Source organism: Haematobia irritans, chromosome 2 (genome assembly GCF_050003625.1).
Source record: "Haematobia irritans isolate KBUSLIRL chromosome 2, ASM5000362v1, whole genome shotgun sequence".
NCBI classification, from domain to species: domain Eukaryota; kingdom Metazoa; phylum Arthropoda; class Insecta; order Diptera; family Muscidae; genus Haematobia; species Haematobia irritans.
The window spans coordinates 131,553,914-131,575,384 of NC_134398.1; the positions used below are offsets into that span (position 1 = coordinate 131,553,914).

Consider the following 21,471-nt stretch of genomic DNA (forward strand, 5'->3'; position numbering starts at 1 on the left):
TTTTGTTTTATGATGGGAACAGAAGATGTATGATACGGGAGTGTACGTGAAGTTTTGTTTTGGTGAGAAAAAAATTTAAAAAAAAACGTATGATACAAATGTTATACAAAACAAATTTTAGAGTTCAATGAATCTTTTGTTGCTCATACGAATTTTGAATAATGATTTCATATGGTTGATAGACAATTAGAAATTGAACTTAAAATAACAGACCACAAAAAAGCGTATCATTGATGATATTTCCACTTCATATAAGAACTTTAAACCGAAGAAAGGAATTATATAGTTGAAATTCGTTGCTTAAGTTTTCAAAGAATATTTTAAAATTTCAATTCGCAAACATACATACTTATAAAAATATAACTCTTCTAGGCCAAACGAATTTTAGACACTTTTTCTTTTCGCAGTAAAAATATTTGTTGGAAAAAAACCATACAATTTTATGATTAACGGTTAAGTTATTTTACAGAATTTGAAAACAACTCAAAGGTTTTTATTTACAGCAAATACAAAAATTGTTGTATGAAAACAATTTTTATATAAAAGTTTGGACTATTTCAGTTAATTGAAATGAAGTTTTGAATTGAAAAACATTCAACGTTTTTTGGTGGGTTATAAAGACCCCAAGTTCGTTCCTTAAGTCTATTTTCTAATATCCACTCTTTGTAAACATAAAGTTCGTTTTTTTAAGTATTTCCCCTAATCTCCTCTCTTGCTACAAATCACATTCGTTTCTTAAGTCTTTTCGCTAATTTCCTACCTTGCTACAAAGCAAGGTAGTCTTTCTTCTAATTCCCTCTCATTGTTATAATCAAGTCCTTGATTAACTATTTCATTTTGGAAAGCTATTTTAATCCCATGATGTAATTCGATAGTGTATTCGCTTGATGACATATGTACTTTTATATTTAAATATATGATAGGATGAAATCCACATATTTTTGATATAAAAATGTCCTTGCATTAATTTCTCTTATGATTGACAAAAACCATAAAATTCCAAACCATAAAAAATACTTGAAAATTGTTCTTTCTGTTGCGATATTTTTATATCTTCTTGTTTCGGTTTTAAGGTCACATTTTATTCTATTAACGGTTCTAGTCAATCGCTTTTTAATACCACGTCGTCGTATACCTGTTTGAGTTTTTTTCGTTTTTTTTATTAATTAACCATAAATTTATGTGTCAATATAAAATAACCAAGAAAAAAGTAGTAGTAGTAGGAATAGTCAACAGATTTAAGTGAGAAAAGAAGACTATAGAATCAGGTAACACCTGTTTTTCGATGACAGACAGTCATTAAACAGAGACCATGTTGATTCTCTTTCTAGTGCTGGATGGTTGATGACGGTTAGTTTGTATTTTCGCCATCGACAATTTCTGGCCAACTTCATTATTTGGGTTTAAACGCAGTTACTGGTAATATCTGTCAGACAGCATTTCATAAAATCAGTTTACATGAGAAGAATTATGAAACAGTAGCCATCATATTGGGGCCTACCGTCATAGGAAATGAATACAATTAATATTATGCAACTTTTTCCTTAAAATTTTGATGGTCACATATTGAAGCATCATTTTTTTACTTTTGGTAAATTATTGTGATACAGTAAACCATCGAATTTTGTACTAAATCAATTTATTCAAACTTAATTTTAATTCATTTCATTTCTTTGTAATTCCATGAAATTTAATATATGTAACTCAAATTGGTGATGGCCTCACAATGTGCTTGGCCTTAAAATATTTGACTATACCAGACAAAATTTCTAGTGGCAATACCATTGCTTTACTGTATATATAGTACAAATATATTGGCATGCATGACCAATGGATATCAATGCATTTCGCTAGCTGACTACTCGGCATGTTTGCTGATATTGTGGCAATTTATGTTAACCGAATAAAATGGGGTTAAGTGGAAATTTATATGCGTATATGTATACATTTGCATTTGTAAGTGCATTGTACACGAATACACTTTCCAGCATTGCTTGCCTGTTTGCAGAACTTTAAGCTTTTCTATTTGCCATGGACAAGCCTATATATAGCCTTAGAATTCTGGAAAGTTTAGCAATGGTAATTTATGATACTGAAGAGATTCCTAAGGAGTTTTGAGTGTCATTGTTTTGGGGAGGTGGGAATAAGAAACCAGTTGCTTTGTATTACCACATAAGTGATGAGCTCCATGAAGGCTTTTTGGTGTTTGGGTTGAAGTGAAAAAAAAAATATTCAAATTTTTATCACGTTTTCCTCGTCAAAGCCTTCCACGCTAGGAAATATCGATGCTATAGCCAAGTGTTAACGGTTATTTTTTTAATGTCAACTCTCAGTATGGTGCATAGAATATGTTGAAGTTTGGACTGTCTCGTTTCACTTAACTCAACTTAACTATGAATCAATTTTCAGTGGGGAAGTATATTTGTCATGAACCAGACAAATCAATGAATGAAAATGAATAAAATGATGTGGAAGTAGTTTTTGATAAAAAATATATATTGTATATTTGATATAGTTTTTATATAGCACTTATGAAAAAGGAGGTTCTTTTAGTTTGCAATATTCAAAAGAAAGTGAAATGGATCCATAGTGTTTCTCAAAAAAAAAAATACGATGTCCGTCCAGCTGATTTGAAATTTGGCATAGCTAGAATTCCAAGATAAGAATTGATTTAGATATAGATTTATATCTTCTTAATAGACAGTGATGACCTTCCATCGTAATGGGACCTGTAATTTAATGAATATTTGTCTTTCAAATAAAATAAAATCCATATTTTCCATTTGTCTCATTTATAGTCCATTGAAAAATCTAGAGTGTTACATACTGATGGTATGATGATAATTTCTTGTAAACAGTTAAATTGTTGCCTAGACCATTTTTAAATTGTCTATTATTAATTCAAAAAATAACTTTTAATAACTTCGAAAAACTAATGCGTACTTTATATTTATAATCTCCTTGAGTAACTACCACGGGTAAATAGCCCAATTGAAGTTTTATATAAAATCACTAATAGTAAGCCTAAGACCAAAATGAGTTAACAACAACACGCATAAATATAATTTTAATACTTTCCGGAAATTAAACAAAGAATCTGATATTCTTTATTTTCCCATTCCTCCGAATTCATATTTTTTACAATTGTTTTTCTTTTTCACACAAACTCACAAAATTAGTTTGTCTCTACTGCCCCAAAGACCTTGTATTATTTGAACATTAGTTTTATGAGTTTTATAATGAGGCATGAAATTTTCAGCCTACTTAAAAAAAAAGAACGCGGAATTTAAAGATAAAATGGAATTTAATAACATCGAAACGAGCTCGTTAAATAAAACAAAATCAAAAAGTACTCGTTAAAATAAACACGATATAGAGAAGAGTAGTAAATAAAATTGTATTTCTTCCAAAGAGGTACCTTACCACCCAAGGTTCTTATAGTTATTAAAAACTGACATTGAGGAGAAAAGAATATGGATAATAAAGTAATATATGGAGTTTTAATAAGGGCAAAAGTTAAAGGTATGTGATGAATATTTGGTCTTTAATGTCTTTTGAAGGACATACATAGGCTTTTTAAATTTTCATCCGATATGCTTGAAATTTGAAATCTAGAAGTATTTTAGGTTCATAAAGAGCTGATATAATCCCCATATAGACCTACATTTTGAAATCGTAAAGAGCTATACAAAATTTAGTATATCTTGGGTCGTTTTGAGGGCATGGAAGCCTGCAATTTTTTAAACCCAAAAAGAGCTATGTCAACCATAGCTTATATCGATCAATGTTATTGGATCAATAGAAACATTACATTACCTATTTCATTCCTTACATTACCTATTTCATTTTGGACATATAAATGACATTAAATATCATTAATTTTTTCGTTTTGATCTCGCTGATTAAAATTATTCATTTCTAGCAATAACCATCCACTGTATAAATCTACAGAATTTAGATCTGAAATCGAAAGGTGATATTTGCATTCTATTTGCTTGGACAGAAATTTAAGGCTATCTTTAGTGGATGGGTATATAAAAGTCGGCCGAACTTTTGTCTATATATACTTGATTTATCTATGTCTATGATATCATTCCCTCTCAAGCAACTTATCTGCTTACCAAATTATACCAGTTTTTCTCCACCTACCTACTTAACATTTTAATCCAATACAAAAATTCCCTCGGGATTATCAAATAACCTCCCACTTTCCAAATAATTTGCAACTCTACAACTTTAAATCAGACATGATTTCAGTACAATGAGAATAGTTCTCAGCACAATTACAGGTTTGGACTAACCTCTTTCAAATCCAGCTGTTCTCACAATTGAGTGTCATCGGCACATCCAGCGGGAACAGTAAAGTTCATTTGCCACACATCTTCAAGTGCATGTTTTGCAACATCATCGTCATGAAATCTTTATAATAACTTCCTTGATATCATACTTTATGTTTGTATACAACGAACATGGGCTGGTTTTCATGCTACTTGCCTTATGAAAAAAAAAAACAAAAACAAAATAAAGCAAATGAGGAAAACTTCACAGATATAAATACATATTCTGGATGGTTTTAGTTTATATGGAGTAAAACCATCTCATAGCTGCTACAGACACGTAATTATGCACCTGTTATTAGGTTGAATGCACATCGTCAGCAAACAAAAAAAAAACTGAAAAAATGCCAACTTGAAGAATTCAAGAAGAAAAGAACATAAAAATAATGGAATTAATAACATAACATAGAGGTCGGAATAGAATTCGTTGGCTTTGGGATGTGATTCAAGTGTATTAGATGGACTCACAAGTTGTTTTGGTTGGGATTAAGAAAAAGCAAGAATATGTCTTGAGATTTTTTTTTGGAAATTGTATTTGGGAGAAGTTGTGAGGTCTTCAAGGTTCGTTAAATGATAGATGGTATTGTACAAAATTGAAGCCAAAGATTGTAATCAATGGCATTTAAACCGTTAAAACAACAACACTTCTCACATAAAGCAGTCATTTTTCACAATTTTAAAAACAAAATCAAAATGTTAGTTCGGATAAATTCGCAATTTTTTTAAGTAATGTATTACAAACTTTTGGGTACTCAGATTTAATAGCTACAAATTTAGTTAAGAACTATATTAATAAAAACTTACATAAATTTTCAGTGTCACCCTAGTCGAAGAAGAGCGAAGAAAGCTACCCCATAATTGTTTATAATTGTTATGAGACCCGCTTTGCGCGTTATCTTTTTTTTGTAGTAGCTTGATGATCGTTAAATCAGCAAAAAAAATAATTTAATTTTCGCACGTAAATCTTTTCTATCTTGCTAATACTACCCGTGATATTTTTGCCACATCGTTGCTCAGAGTATTTGTAGATAGGAGCCGGCATAATTTCCTGATATCTTTTGGTTCTTGCACCACGATAATGCACCGTCGAAAATGCACTAAATTTGCATGAGTTTTTTGCAAAAAAAATAACAAAATAAAAATTACACAATATAGTTCTACAACCCCCGTACTCACCTAATTTAGCTCTGTGTAACTTCTGGCATTTCAGCAAACTCAAACGACTGCTCTGGGGAAATCGTTGCCTTACTTATACATAACTCTTTTTTTTTGTGTTTTGCCAAGAAATAATCAATATATTTTAAATTCCGTATAACTATATTTTATTTAATGCTATATTGTTTTAGAATTTATCATTATGTCCACAAGAAAATTTCCTTAGTTTTGTCGGTTCTTTTCACATTTAATTTATAGAAATTCGGATATTCATATATGTACTAATTTTTCATGCCATCAATCATTCACACATTCTATTTTGCCATCCATCTTATTCCATCTTATTCGTGTGATCATATGATTTTATAATCTAATTTCCATATGGTTTCTGGGAGTTTTTCTTCCAATTAGTTTACTTCTTTTTGAAATTCGTTCAAAACTTTACGGTAATTACATATATAGTTCACATGGTGGTAATGAAAAGAAGCCATAGACGAAAGAGATTCTAATCAAAATTCAACATCTAGGCAAATATATGGTTATAATGGTTTCCTGGGGAGTTACTTAACGCCTCTCGAAATTATTGAAAACGATAAAGTTAATTAAGAAAACTATCTATGGGAAGTTTCTCATGATTCATTCTAGGTTTAATTAAGATTTTTATTTATAAAATCGATATTCAAAAAATTTTGAAATGATTCATATTTTCTTAAGTCTTACAATGCCTAAAGCATAATAGGAATTCAGAGATTAAAATAGAATTTAATTCTTTGAGATTAAATAGAAAAATTTCAAATAAATAAGTAAATATGTTTTCGTGAAATTTTTTATTCAAATCGTCCATTACCTATGTGTAGGAATAATTATTGTAATGCAAATCTGCTTACACCAAAGTTCAAGGAAATCGAAATCAGTGATAAGAAGCTTTTTTCCAAATATGGCTCATACGACGTATTTATGCAGCACACGGTGCTACTTGGCTTGGTCGACTTAGTGTTCTTTTACGATTGATTTGTCAGTTTTTAGGCGATTTTTTTTTTCAACCATGAAATTAATTATTCCAATTAATTTTTTAATCTATGCTTCATCAATAACGATAATGATAGTACTAATCATAGAATTAATTAGAAATAGAAATTGGTTAAAAAATGTTGTGCCTTCTTCCGCACTTTCAATTAATTTTTCCAATTAATTATTTCACATTAAGATGTAATAATTTTCTGGGGATTTATAGAAGTGCGCATGATATAGTACTTTGTTCTACGTTTTATGATTTTTCTTGATTTAAAGTTAAACTTACCAATGATGAATTAATTTTATCAGTTAATTTTTTAAATGAATGGTGATAATTTTTCTATGTTAGTGAGATACACAACAATTTTAAAAGCAATGGTTGTTCTTATGATATTGTTTCAGAAAATCAATGTCAACTATTGCAAATAAAATTATTCTACAAAGAATAGTTAACAGAGGGTATATTCCCCATCAATTTGTTTTCAATGCCGTAATAGAATTTCTTACCAAAGTCATAAAACAATGTTTATGCGTCATCAACGTCATTACAGAATTCAGTTAAGCGTAAAATTGCGTGGATTGCTTCGTTTGTCTCTGCCCTGTGGTTGCCATCTAATAGAAATAGCATGAACTTTATTATGGTCTTTGTGTCATACATCAATTGTTTCAATGTTAAATGTTAATCATATTTTAGTTTTTTTTTTTTACCATATTATCTGCACAATCGTATAGAAATACATGTTATGCTGGTTAAAAGAATCGTTTGTTTACGCAGTTCTTTAATATACGCACCGCTAAAGTGATTGAGTGGTACACAGGGGGTAGAATAACCCAAGTTATTAGAGGAGTTTCACAGAGTGAATATGAGATAAAAGGCAGAAAAAATCTACTTTATTTTTGTAGAAGTGGCACCAATGTGGGCTATTGTTCTGTTGAAACACGGAAATAGAACACCACATGTAATGTTAGTGTCTTAAGTCTTTCGATTTTTAAACCGATGTTTGCATGTTGTGTATAATTGTTGTGTAGATTATTAAAAATTATGCAGATAAATTAATGAAATTTGCTTTTTCTCAGAGAGACCCAAAACGTATCTTAAAATTTCGATAACGATGGAATGTCAACTAAATATGTATAAAAATCATTATTGCATAAAATTATTGAAAATAGATTTTTAAAAATAAAAGTTTACAGCTAAGGGAAGGGAATAGGTATTTTTCGACTATTTCAAAACTAATGGTATTTTCTCTTCTTGTAAGAATATATATGCTAGCTAGCTAAGCTAGAGTTGTATACAAATTATAATAAATTTTTAAAAATTATAATTACTTTATTTCGTACAAAGTTGCAAACTTTGGCTTAAAAAATATCTTCTTTTCTACAATACGTTGTTTAAACCGTTGCTACTCGTATGTCTTTTTTTAAATCTTTTAAAATGTTGTGGAATACTATAAATAAGTCATATATTGTTAAAAATTAAAAATATTTTATTTCGTACATGTTGGAAAGCCTTGTATTAAAAAGGATTCCCTTTTTCCAATTTTTTTTTAAATCATTGCAAACTTAAACTATTGCAAACATAGTTGCAAACTTCTCTTGTTTTATAATTCCGTAAATACAAATGTAAATTTAACCTGAATATGGGGAAATATAATATTTCAATGTTTATCTTGTTAGAGAATAACTGCACGAGGCCCTATTAAATTTTCAAGGTATTATCAAAGGCATGACGTATTCAACCAGGAGATATATGACAATTGCAAATAAAACAACGTTTAGTTTTCATGCACTATCTACGGTGACATCATGTTGTGGCATTCATTCATAGATTTCAAATCATTCATATTAAGTAGCTTGGGCTGGTATTTTATGCACACGCAGTTTATCAAAGTACAGATTTTTTGTTTTGTTTTCTATATAGTTGTTGTTTCTTTATCAGTTAGATTTACCTTATTGTTAATATTCATATTTCAAGTTAGTATTGTACAAGTGTTCATGTTCTTTTAATGTTGTTGGTTGCTATAACCTTGATATTGCCTTAACATTAAACGCATATATAAAGTCGGCATAAAAATACACAATGCGTTTATATTTAAATGATAATGATAAGGTTAAGATGCGTAACATCTAATTAATTGATTTTTTTAATGTTTACGTCTCAATAGCGATAATTTTCAATGATGTCTAGGTGATGCGTAAAGCAAAATGTTTGATTTTTATTAAATATTAAGATAATATGAATGAAGTCTCCAATATAATTTTTTTTTTATTAATTCCAAATTTATTTGCAAATACGGCCTATTAATTTTTCTTTCGTGTCAAAAGGCCTTCAAAGATTGTTAATTTTAAGTTGTTGATTTGCCAATTAATTATCATTATGTTGATTTTTTTGCGAGTTTCCTTATTACTCTTATCCGTTTTATTCAACATATTATATATTGTATGATATTGATATTTCCCTTTTTGAGCATTCCAAGTCAAAGATAAATACGGCCACAAATCGAAAGACTTAAGACACCTACACGCAAAAAAATAATTCTTTCCTCCCAAACGAAATTTTAGACAAACAAAGTTCGTTTCTCATTTGCTTTTCGTTGAAATGAAGTGTATTTGGAAGAAAAGTATATACTTTTTGTGATAAACGTTCCAGGATGTAAAAACAATTTCATAAAGACTACCTCAAAAAAAAAATTTTTTCTAGCTAATTGCATTTTCCCTCACATCACATCTCACTTCCACGAAGTTTTTTAGTTATTAGCACCTGTTTCTGTAATACAAACAATGTAGAAGAAATTATACGATTTTATAAAGTTTATTTTTTTTACCTTTCGCCAGGACGGAGAATCGAACCGAGGATCATGTAATTTGTAAGCCAAAACACTATCCACTGAGCTATGTAGCCGTTATTGTCATCAATAGACAATTACCCATATAAGTTATATTTATATAGCATAGCTTGCGGCGCCCACGAGCCGATTAAACAAAGTTTATTTAACAGAAAAATACATTTAGTTGGGCACCGTGGATCAGTGGTTGCTACGTCCGACTTGCATGCCAAGGGTCGTGGGTTCGATCCCTGCTTCGACCAAAGTTTTTTTTTGTTTTTTTTTTACATATATTTCAGATATGTTCAGAAGATTCCAAAAAAATTTTCAACATTACATTGTAGTATATAAAATTTTAAACTGTAAAATGTGTCTTATTAAAGACCTAAAGTCAGAAAAGAACAGTGTTTGATATAAACGAAATTGACTGTGTTGTTATTTCAAAAATAACTTTTTTTATTGAAAAAATAAAAATTTTGTAACAAACGAATTTTTTTGGTGATAAAAGTGTATAATTTTCGAAGCAATTCAAAAAACTCTAACAAAAGAAAAACGTTTTCGGTACACGTTTTCCAAACGTTTTTTTTTCTTTGCGTGTACGTGATTACATAGTATTTTATAGGTTTTCTCATGTATGTTATGATTTTCTTGTCCAGTTGAAGCTAGAAAACCATTTTCTTTTCACCATTTAATAGGTATCTGAACAGTAAAAATTGGTTAACATTTTCGAAAAACAAAAACTCATTGAAGATGACCTTATCATCTGATATTTACACCCTACACAACAATTACAAACATTCTATCACAGTTAATGAGAATTTTTTCTTCACCAAGTGGGGTCAATACAGCGTTGACTTGAAACTTGGCACAAGTAGTTTTTAATGATGTAGGTCAGAAGGTATTGTAAATCGGTAAGTGGTTATTGCGTATAACCATATAAACCGACACCAAGATTTGGCTTGCGGAGCCTCTTAGAGCAGCAAATTTTATCCGATCAGGTTGAAATTTAGTACGTGATATTAGTATATGAGCTCTAACACTCATGAAAAATTGGTCTATATCGGTCCACAATTATACATAGCCCCATATAAAAGGATCCCCAGATTTGACCTCCAGAGCCTCTAGGAGGGGCAAATTTCATCCGATTATGTTGAAATTTGGTACGTAGCGTTAATATATGAATGTTTCTATGCAATCCATTGTGGAGGGTACATAAGATTCGGCCTGGCCGAACCTACGGCCGTATATACTTTTTTTTTTTTTTTTTGATCCGCTAATGCTTTCTTTTCCACACGCCATAGAAGCAAAATAAAATTCACTAACCATTTCCATGATCATAAATTGCTCTTGCATTTCTCTTGTATCAAGCGATTAGGATAAATACTTATACTCGTATATAGTGGCAAAATAAAAAATTTGTTAAGAGTAACCGTATTCGGTACAACCGTCTCGGAGACCTATGTTAAAGCAACGCCTCATACCAAATGTTGGCCAAATCGAATTGAAAATATAACGCCAAGTAGTAGAATGTGCACGGGTGAAAAAGACTGTTTTTCATATGTTTGGATGTAAAAATTATATGTTTGGAACTCAAATTTTTAACACAATATTTTTGAGTGCAAGCATATAATGTTCATAAACTAGCATAACATGTTTGGGCATATATGTTAATATGTTATGCTTGTAAATATAAAATGCTTGGATGCAAACATATATTAATTTAGAAACAGCCTATACACAAATATGCGTTTAGAAATAGAGACCTACAGAGTATGCTCCAAGTAAAAGAGTGGAAGTAACCCAATTGGCGCCTTAAAAATATATATACACAAAGAAAATGTCAATAATTTTTTTTCTACCAGTGTATGCCTAAGTTGAAACATAATATATTTGAACAATACAAACAATATTTTGTTTGGACCAATCCTGAAAATATATATGCTTGAAGCAAAATGTGTCTGGGGCATATGTTATAGAAGCGATTTTTTTTTTTTTTTTTTGTTGAGGGTGTGGGTGCAGTTGAGAAATGATGATAATCATAGCTTAATGGACCCAATCACTACCAAGCAAAAAAAGCGTTGCCAAAAAAGTAGTGAAAATGTTCTTTTTGAATCCGGAAGTGGTGCAAAATTGACGCAGAAGCGATGAATATAACACGGGCTTGTCATAGGATGGATATCCACCATTTCAACAGCCGGTGCACTGAATTTGCATCACTTTTTAAGGTATGATGCGACTTCAGTGTTTTGGATACGAATTAAGAAATTTTATGATATTTTGACAAATAAAGAATTATTAAGTTTTTTATCAGTTTTAATGCATTATTACGCTTGTGTGGAACGTTTGACATCAAACATTTTTAAAAATTTGCAATTTTTCTAGAATGGATTTGGCATTTTTTACGGCAAAATTTAAAGAATGTTTTCCTTTTTATTAACTCTTAATGTATTTTTAACATATTTGAAACAAAAAATTTTAAATTTTCCATTAAAAATATGAAAAATCCAGTTGTACAAAATTGACTCAAATGAACTTCCTGTTCAGTTTGGGATAACATTTTTGGAAGTGCTTTTAAAGTTGTGCCTTTAGAAGAACTTCCAATTTCTTTGTTGGGTATATGACGCTTGACCATAGGGGTCTTATAACATGAACAGATTTATGAAAATCGGGTAATATATGGGAGCTATCTAAATATGGGATAACCATGTTGTTGAAATTGTTTATTCTAAAAGATATTATATAAAATTTATTTCGACTAATTTTACGGAAATGTTTCGACATTTAGAATCACCTCTAAAGCCCACCTAACTATGCTTGATTGAGCAAATTTACTTATATATTATCAAAGAGTTAAAGAAGGGTACATCTTACAATAACTTTTTCCATCTTAAAGGATTGATAAGCTAATATTAATCGTTTATGAATGCTATTTTTCACGAAATAGTCTATCAGTCGTTTATAAATGTCTATTAACTGTTTATGAATATGGCTTTTAGTCTCTAGTTCCACGCCCAATACTTCCCCAACATTTTCAAATGATCTTTATAAGACTACTCTTACTCGAAGTATATGTATGCAAAAACTTGTTTTTCACTAGGATTTTTTTATTTATTTTTAAAATTATCCCATCACGATTTGAACTTCTTTCAGTCTTAGTTGTTTCGCAGCCATTAGTTTCGTTCGATTTCTTTTCACCCATCCAATTACTTTGAAGTTTAATTGTATTATGCAACTTTAATTAACGCCACAATGTGAATTAAAACAAGATTCCAACCTGTCTAACTAACTCTACACACCATTTGAATGCCAACTTCAGGGTGGGCTATTGGCAACGAATGTTATCCATCTAGCAGACTATACAATGGGCCATAGACGATAGATGTCATTCAAATGAGTTAAGACTGTGTAAATGCTCTATTCTATGTCTTATTTGTTTAGGCATTTTTCTACTGTTTTTCTTTATTCTGACAGCAAAGCCATCAATTTGAACATCTGTCAATTTTCAAAGCGTGCAATAGGAAAATTGTAACTTCAAAGATCTATGGGAGGAATGTATGTAATGACTAGAGATATATGGTTGATGTGTTTTCTTATGCATCCAGGTAATGTAAGGAAGTTGAAAATATTTGTGATGTCTTCTTATGTTTCCTGGTTCCAATATAAAGACACCAAATGGAATTTGATTATGGGATAGAAAACATAATTCTAATCCTAAGAAATCAGGTGGATTGGCTAATAGTTTAAAATATAAAAGTTCTAATTTCTAAAGTCAAACCACTACACACAAAGAAAATTTCATTAAAAGTCAGCCAACCAAAAATTTTCATTGATATAACGAAACATTTCCATTAATACAATGAAAACATTCGTTAATAGTACGAAACGTTACGTTGATTTGCAGAAAATTCGTTATATTAACGAAAACATTCGTTGTATTAACGAATTTGTTTCATTGCTTGACTTTTAACGACACATTTCGTTAATATAACGAAACTTTTTCTATTAGTGTAGCAATATTGTTAATTATATTATGTAATAGAAATTTCAATAACTAAGGTATCAATGTCATTACGTCTCTAGCCTTAATGCAAAGGGACAACATGTTTGGCGCAAATACATTCAGAGAAGAAATGTGATCACCTCAAATATGTTTCAAGAGCAAAATATAACATATAACATGTATCTCAGAACCATTGTACAACTGAGGGAGATCTACGGAAGTGGACTGTAAATATTTAGGGAACTCCCACAATTGTAATCAATAATGGTAGCTTCAAAACAATAAAAAAACAAACACCAAAATGTTTGAATTAGTATTTTGGTATAGGCATTGGTTGGTCTTCCCGCTTGAGTCATCGCTGCACATGTAATATTCAATCGACTCAAGCTATGGTTAGGAATTCCTGGTATATCATATTCAGATAAACTTTAATTGGAATTTAACTTAAAATGGTTGCCCTTTATCCAATTGAGTAAAGTTTTGGCTGATAAATAGCCCAGTTGGATAAAGGGTTGCCATTATGAAGAAAACTTAACTAATCTTACAATAATAATTAATGTTTATCGACTGATGTGTTTAATAAATTTAAAAAGAGTAACTATGGTTTTGTTGAACTACCCAGCAAAAAATTTGGAAGTTCTTCTAAAGGTACAACTTTAAAAGCACTTCCAAAACAGTCCTCCCAAAGATGTTCTTTATTTGAACTACACAGGAAGTTCTTTTAATTAAATTTTTATAACTCGTTGTTTTCATATTTTTAAAGGGTAATTTTAATTTTTTTTGTTTCAAGTAGGTTAAAAACAGAGTACGAATTAATAAAATGGAAAAAAACTATTAAAATATTAAAATATTGTTCTATACAAATGCTAAACCCATTCTGGAAAAATTGCGAATTTTTGAAAATATTTAAAGTCAAACGTTTCAGACAGACATTAAATTGCATTAAAAATCATAAACAATTATAAAAATTATTTATTTGACAAAATGTCACAAAATAATTTAATTCACATCCAAAACACTGAATTCGGATCACACTTTAAGAAATGAAGCAAATTCACTGCAACGGCTATTGAAATGAAGGACATCCGTCCTATGACAAGCCCATGATATGTTAAATTCATTGCTTCTGCGTCAATTATGCACCACTTCCGGATCCAAAAAGAACATTTTCACTACTTTTTTGGCGACGCTTTTTTTTGCTGGGTAGCTTCAACAACCATGTTATTTACTTGAAATTGAGTATCTGATTTTGGCAAATACTGTTTGTTTGGCGAGAAAACAACATTTTAGCAGGCAAAAATATTACATGTTCCTCATTCAAAAATAAAATTATGCTCTTGAAATAGATTTAATGTGATCCAATAACATCTCCGTGTATACCTCTTTAAGGAACTGAACATTTGATAAGTTTGAAATATTTTTCTATTAATCTAATTCTATGGAATCGATTTATAGTAATGGGTCAGTCCCTCATTACCATACAAAACTATAAATTTTTGAACAAATATTTATTTGTATTCTTTTTCTATTATTTTTTTTCAGATATCGATGAGTGTCAAGATCCACAAATAGCTGCACGCTGCGTTGAAAATGCCGAATGTTGCAACTTACCAGCACACTTTTTGTGTAAATGTAAAGATGGATTTGAAGGAGATGGTGAAGTATTATGTACAGGTAAGCTATCTACCAAACACTTTTATTCTGATTTCTTGTGAAAAACTGATTTTCGAACTTGTATGAATGCTAACTTCAATAAATATTAATCAATTTCATAAGAAATATAAATAAAATTGGGAATTTGCTATTTTTTAATACCCGATTCTATATTTTACTCCCATAATTTAAATGAAAATTATAAAAATGGGTATCTTGCGATGTTAAATTTTAGTAAACATTTCCAAAAAAGTGACTTATGGTCAATTTTTCATAACTGAAACGAATGCTTTCGTTTCACTGAAATGAAAAAAAAAAACAGATTTTTTCTTTATAAATTCAGGTATTTTAGAAATTCTAGTAGACTAAAGTACTTTTTCCGAATATAAGAAGTGTGTCGTTATATTCCTTGATGTAAGTAAGTAAGTAAGACGTATAATATTCCCCCCATTTATTTCAGATATTGATGAGTGCCAAAATCCAAATGCTTGCGGTCATAATGCTCATTGCATTAATTTACCCGGCAACTATACATGTACCTGCCCCGAAGGCTACTATGGCAATCCCTATGATGGTTGCCTCGACATCGATGAGTGCGCTCAGCCTAATGTTTGCGGTCCCGGAGCCATATGCACTAATCTGGAGGGCAGTTATCGCTGCGACTGTCCTACAGGTTATGATGGTGATGGCCGTTCAGAAGCTGGTTGTATTGACTATGATGAATGCGCACGCTCTCCATGTGGCCGCAACGCTCAGTGTCAAAATACTGAGGGTAGCTTTAAATGTCTATGTCCCGATGGTTATTCGGGTGATCCAATGCATGGTTGTGAAGGTAAGTACTGTGTTTAGCCTCTTGTCAACATTAATTTGTTTACCTTTGATTTTGTGGTTAGTCACATTTCTGTTTAGCAGAAAGTGTTTGTATTTCTTCTACGAGATTTTTAGAAGGAATAGTGAAGAAAACAAATTTAGAAAAAATAGCTTTCAATTTTGCCTTCTTGCACTTTCAAAGCAAAATTCTACTCATATTTAAAACAAATAAGTTTTAAAGCTTCTGTTTAAATTGGAAACAAAATTTCTCAAAATTGCACTCATTACAATGCAATTCATTGTCATTTACCTAGGAAATCACATATCCAACATTTGTTACCCATTATGCACCACCCAAGTAACATTACTGGTTAGACATAAGCTTTTAATAAACATCAAAGTACATTTTTAATTAATTTAATATATAATATAATAGAATGTTAAAAATATTTACGGGCAATGTCATGTTATTTTAGTTTACGTCCTATAAATGGAAAATGTGTTAATCAAAATTAGGCGTAAGTTTTGCGGAATTATTTCACTTTTCATGACCTGTATCATAGGAGAGAATACTATTATTTCTTTAGTAAAAGAGTATTGATTCTTTCGATTTTGAAGTAACTAAGAATTTGCTTCGAATTTTCCCTTCAGGACTAAAAAGTTCAAAGGCAATCGAAAATTGTGGAGGGCAGCTTGGGGGATCTCAAGCTTCCCTCCATTCAATTCTTCAATTAACCCAACTGGATCATACAATTTATTCTTAGAAGACTTAGTCTGGGGTAAGAATATTTTTATATATTAGGCACCAACCTTGCATAAATATCATTTCTTAAGAAACTAACTAAACACCAAAAAAATTTTTAGCGGTGGATTATCCCCTCTCAGTGATATTTCTGAGTATTTCAATGCTTCTCTAAGTGGTTTCATCGTAATGTTAAAAGCCGATCTGCTATAAAAAGGAGATCCTTTGAGCAGCATTCAGTGATAAGGGGGAAGTTCACCCCACTATCGTATATCGAATTGTCTAAGTGCACCCCAAAAAAAATCGCTTCTGTAACTATGCCCCAATTTGCTTCAAGCATATATATTCTCAGGATTTGGCATACACTGCTAGAAAAAAAATTTATAAAATTTTCTTTTCTTTCTTTAAGGCGCCAATTGGTTACTTCCATTCTCTTCTTCTCTCTTTCTAAACACATATATGTTTATAGGCTATTTCTAAATTAATATATGTTTGCATCCAAGCATATTATATTTACAAACATTTTATGTCCCAAACATAATATGTCCCAAATATGTTATGCTAGTTTATGAACATTATATGCTTGCATTTAAAAATATTGTGTGAAAAAATTTGAGTTCCAAACATATAATTTTTACACCCAAACATATGAAAAATAGTCTTTTTCGTCCGTGTGGGCCTGAAATGTCGGGTTGCCACTAAAAGGTGATACGGTCAAAATTTGGTCTAGGGAAAACGCGTGTAAATCGGTGAAATCGTTTATTTAAAAAATCAAATTAAATTTCTTTTTCAAGTTCAATTAGTATGAAATTCAGGAAAAATATTCAGTTAGGCTTTCGCTTTTCCAAATCCGAATTGCCGGGCCTCACGCTTGACACCTGCCATCAGATTTTGTACAGCCACCTTGTCCACCTTCTTCGCCGCAGAAAGCCAGTTTGCCTTGAACTGCTGCTCGTCCTTAGCAGTTTTTTGGTCTTCTTTAGGTTCCGCTTGACAATAGCCCAGTATTTCTCAATTGGGCGGAGCTCTGGCGTGTTGGGAGGGTTCTTGTCCTTGGGAACCACCACGTTGTTGGCGGCGTACCACTCCATGGCCTTTTTACCGCAATGGCAAGATGCCAAATCCGGCCAAAACAGTACGGAACAACCGTGTTTCTTCAGGAAAGGCAGCAGACGTTTATACAAACTCTCTTTCACGTAAATTTCTTGGTTGACAGTCCCGGAAGCTATGAAAATGCTGCTTTTCAAGCCACAGGTACAGATGGCTTGCCAAACCAGATATTTCTTTGCGAACTTTGACAGTTTTATGTGCTTGAAAATATCTGCTACATTTCCCCTTCATTTTGCCGTATAAAACTCCTGTCCCGGAAGCTGCTTGTAGTCGGATTTGACGTAGGTTTCGTCGTCCATTACCACGCAGTAAAACTTCGTCAGCATCGTCGTGTACAGCCTCCGGGATCGCGCTTTGGCCATCGTATTTTTTTTATCATCGCGATTTGGAGTCACTACCTTCTTGTAAGTCGATAGTCCGGCTCGTTCTTTTGGCTCGATGCACGGTTGTAGACGATACACCCAGCTTATTTGCGGCATCTCGGAGAGGGAGGTTAGGGTTTGGCTTGAAACTACCGGCAACTCTCTTTGTCGTCTCAGCGGCTTCCGGTTTTCGATTTCCCCCCGATCCAGACTTCCTGGCTGTCGACCAACGTTCCCCAAACACTTTAATTACATTTGTAACGGTTGATTTGGCAACTTTTAGCGAGTTTGCCAGCTTTGCGTGCAAGTAGCTCGGATTTTCGCGATGTGCGAGCAAAATTTTGATACGCTGCTCTTCTTGCTTGGACGGCATTTTGACAACTGAAGAGTGAATTCCAAAATCAAAATAGGAACAACATTCTACACACACACACCTTCAAAATGAGGGGTGTTCAGGTTTTTTAAATGCAAAATTGAAAGAAATACGTCAAGTTTATATTGACCAAATTTTGACCGTATCACCCTTTATACCTAACCTATCCATTTAAGGATAAGTTTCTCTTTCCCTCAAGAGTAACTTCATCAATACAGATTCAAAATGTTATTAGTCCGCAATTTCTTATCGCACTAGTGATTTCTTCTTAATATTCTTACGAAATTCTTAACAAAATTTTTACCATTTTCGTCAAATAAACTTATAACCAAAATAACATGACATTAAATTATTCATATATGTATCTGCATTTGCTCTTATAATTACCCCTCACCTAAAATATAAACATAATGACAAAATAATAATATTTAATAAAAAAATAAAACAAACATCTTTCACCATCAACACCACCACACACCAAATAATTTTTAATATTTTAAGATGTCGACGAATGCTCCATTAACAATCCATGTGGTTTGGGTGCTGAATGCGTGAACATGGGCGGTAGTTTTATATGTCGTTGTCCACCGGGTTTTCAACTCGAGGATTATGGCTTTGATTATCACCAGCGTAATACAACAACACAGCCATTATCAGGCTATGGAACAGCAACAACAGCAGATACACAAACATCAATAGCTTTGGGCCGAAATGGTGCCGGTATGGCTTGCGTAGATGTCGATGAATGTAATCCCGATAATGGTGTTGCTAAATGTGGCACCAATGCTAAATGCATTAATTTTCCTGGTTCATATCGTTGCTTATGTCCTAGCGGGTTTCAAGGCCAGGGTTATTTGCATTGTGAAAGTTAGTATTCATAAATATATTCGATCATTAAATATACATTTTTCCTCGCTTTTGGAAACTTGCAGCTTATATCTTGAATATTGAAAATATTTGCAAGCTTCTCTAAAGGATACATAAAACAAATGTAATGTCAGAAAACTAAGAATAACGTTATAATGTTTTTATATTATGAACAATATGATTAATACATATATTTCTACAGTATTAATACATCCAAATAAATTAAAACTGTTATGAAAAAGTTTAAATTTTCAACTATACTAAAAATTAATATTTTTAAACATTTTTATTTAAATCCAAAAAATTAAAAAAAAATCAAAACCAATATCAAATAAATTTTAATACAGTTGTCAACTTCATTACAATGTAGTCTGTCCATCCATCTATATACCAATTTGTGTAAGCGAAATGCCTACACCCAAAGAAAAAATACTTTCCTCCGGTACGAAATTCCCCTTTATTATGGAGTATTTTCTTTAAGAGCAAATTAACCCGAATTTATCACAAATGTTGCAACGATTGCCTCTAATAATTTTCATTTGTCTTAAACAAAAAACTTTGTAGCGTCAAAAGAAACATTTGTTTGTCTAAAATTTCGTTGCTCAGAAAAGAAAACCCTTTTTTTAGTGTATATCTGTGAATATATTCACTATGGTCAGCATTCTTGCTGATCCATAATCAACTTCTTCTCCTACTGCTCGTTGGCATAGTGTCCATCATCAAATCCATTATTAGAGTGAATGCTTAGCCCTACAAAATGTCGACTACGGGTTAGATTAATTAACTTAATGCCTGTTCATGAAACACAAATTAGACTCGAGACGAATCGTTCGTCTAGATTGAAATTAAAAATAACTTTAGATATATTTGATAGAAAATCCGGAAATTTGTCATGAAATCATTATTTATGATTTACTATCGAACACCGAAACAATTGGGATTTTACAGACTTTTGTTTTCGATATATCAATATGTGATTTTTGACGAATCGTTCGTCTCGAGGCGAACGAAAATATCACGAACAGACAGATAATGTCCTTTAATATCTCTATATAGGATAGGTTAGATTGTAGACGATGAGAAGAATGGATCGAATTTTTCCAACTTCTTTTTCCTGAATTGGACTTCTCTAAAGTCGCTCAAGAATGTTAATGTTCCTTAATGTTACTTAAAACATCCAACCAGAGACCCTGATGAAGGCGAGTATGGTCCTTAAACTACACTCCCACAGTATCTTGTTTCTTCTTAAGGATAATGCTGGACACTGACACAGGAATTTGTACGAGTCTTTCATATCTTTCGTGTCCAGACACCATTTGCAAATGTCATCATCCAATTTGTGTGTTATGTCCAGTAACAATTCCAATTAAGGGTCTCAACTCCATTTACATCTACATTGCCAAGACTTATTCATTCACCTTCTTCATGGTGAAGATATCGGAATCGTACAACTATTTAGATGCTAGCTTTTCCTCCTGACAACGTTTTAGAGTGTACATTTTGGTATTGATTTGAATTTTAGTATTAGTTTGCCATTGTCTTGCATGCAAACGGCGACTTAAAGTAACTAACGATTTTATATAGTTATGTCTAGTATATATAATTGAATTATTAAAAAAAAATCAAATATTTTTTATACACACTACGTTTCGTTAAAACCAAATGGAAACTCACATCAATTATAACTAAATTCCAAAAGCTTGCACATATTTTTATATAATAGAAATAGTTGGCATCTTCAAACAGTCTCATAAGCCTTTTTATCCAAACCTCAAATATTACACCTTTGCTTTTTTCACCAAAACTACAGCTTATATTCTAGCTTACAGAGAGTAATTCAATAAAAATCTTTGTAAAGCTTATAAAGCTATTGCTTCTACTCTCTCTTTATTCCTGTTTGTCTATTTCTCAATTTTCTCGACTACTGCTCTATTTTCACGCTATTCTTCCTTAGATCCCCTTTTTTATCAAAAAAAAAAAAATATTTATTATAATTTTTAAGTTTCTTTAGATTTAAGTCCTCTCTTCCTCCCCAAAAAAATATATAAAAAAACACTAATTTCATTAACATTTTTTCATAACACCACAACCTCCACCAACAACAACAAATGCAATTGTCCGTAAACCAAAAAAAAAACAATTACACGCAATTGCTATGTTCACGGCTCTCACCTTCACCGATATTGTCTCACTTTCTATTGTTGTAAAACACCCATATGTGCC

The 21,471-nt window shown here is 31.5% G+C and overlaps 1 protein-coding gene across 1 annotated transcript in view; it reads left to right on the top strand.

Moving 5' to 3' along the window:
• Window positions 1–20,727, top strand: part of LOC142225068 (uncharacterized) — a 153,518-nt gene extending 132,791 nt beyond the window's left edge. The window contains exons 7-10 of the mRNA XM_075294843.1: window positions 14,874–15,005; window positions 15,445–15,816; window positions 18,883–19,248; window positions 20,558–20,727. Of these exons, the coding sequence (XP_075150958.1) occupies window positions 14,874–15,005; window positions 15,445–15,816; window positions 18,883–19,248; window positions 20,558–20,727 (1,040 nt within the window). The remainder of the gene's footprint in view (window positions 1–14,873; window positions 15,006–15,444; window positions 15,817–18,882; window positions 19,249–20,557) is intronic.
• Window positions 20,728–21,471: the final 744 nt, after the last annotated feature.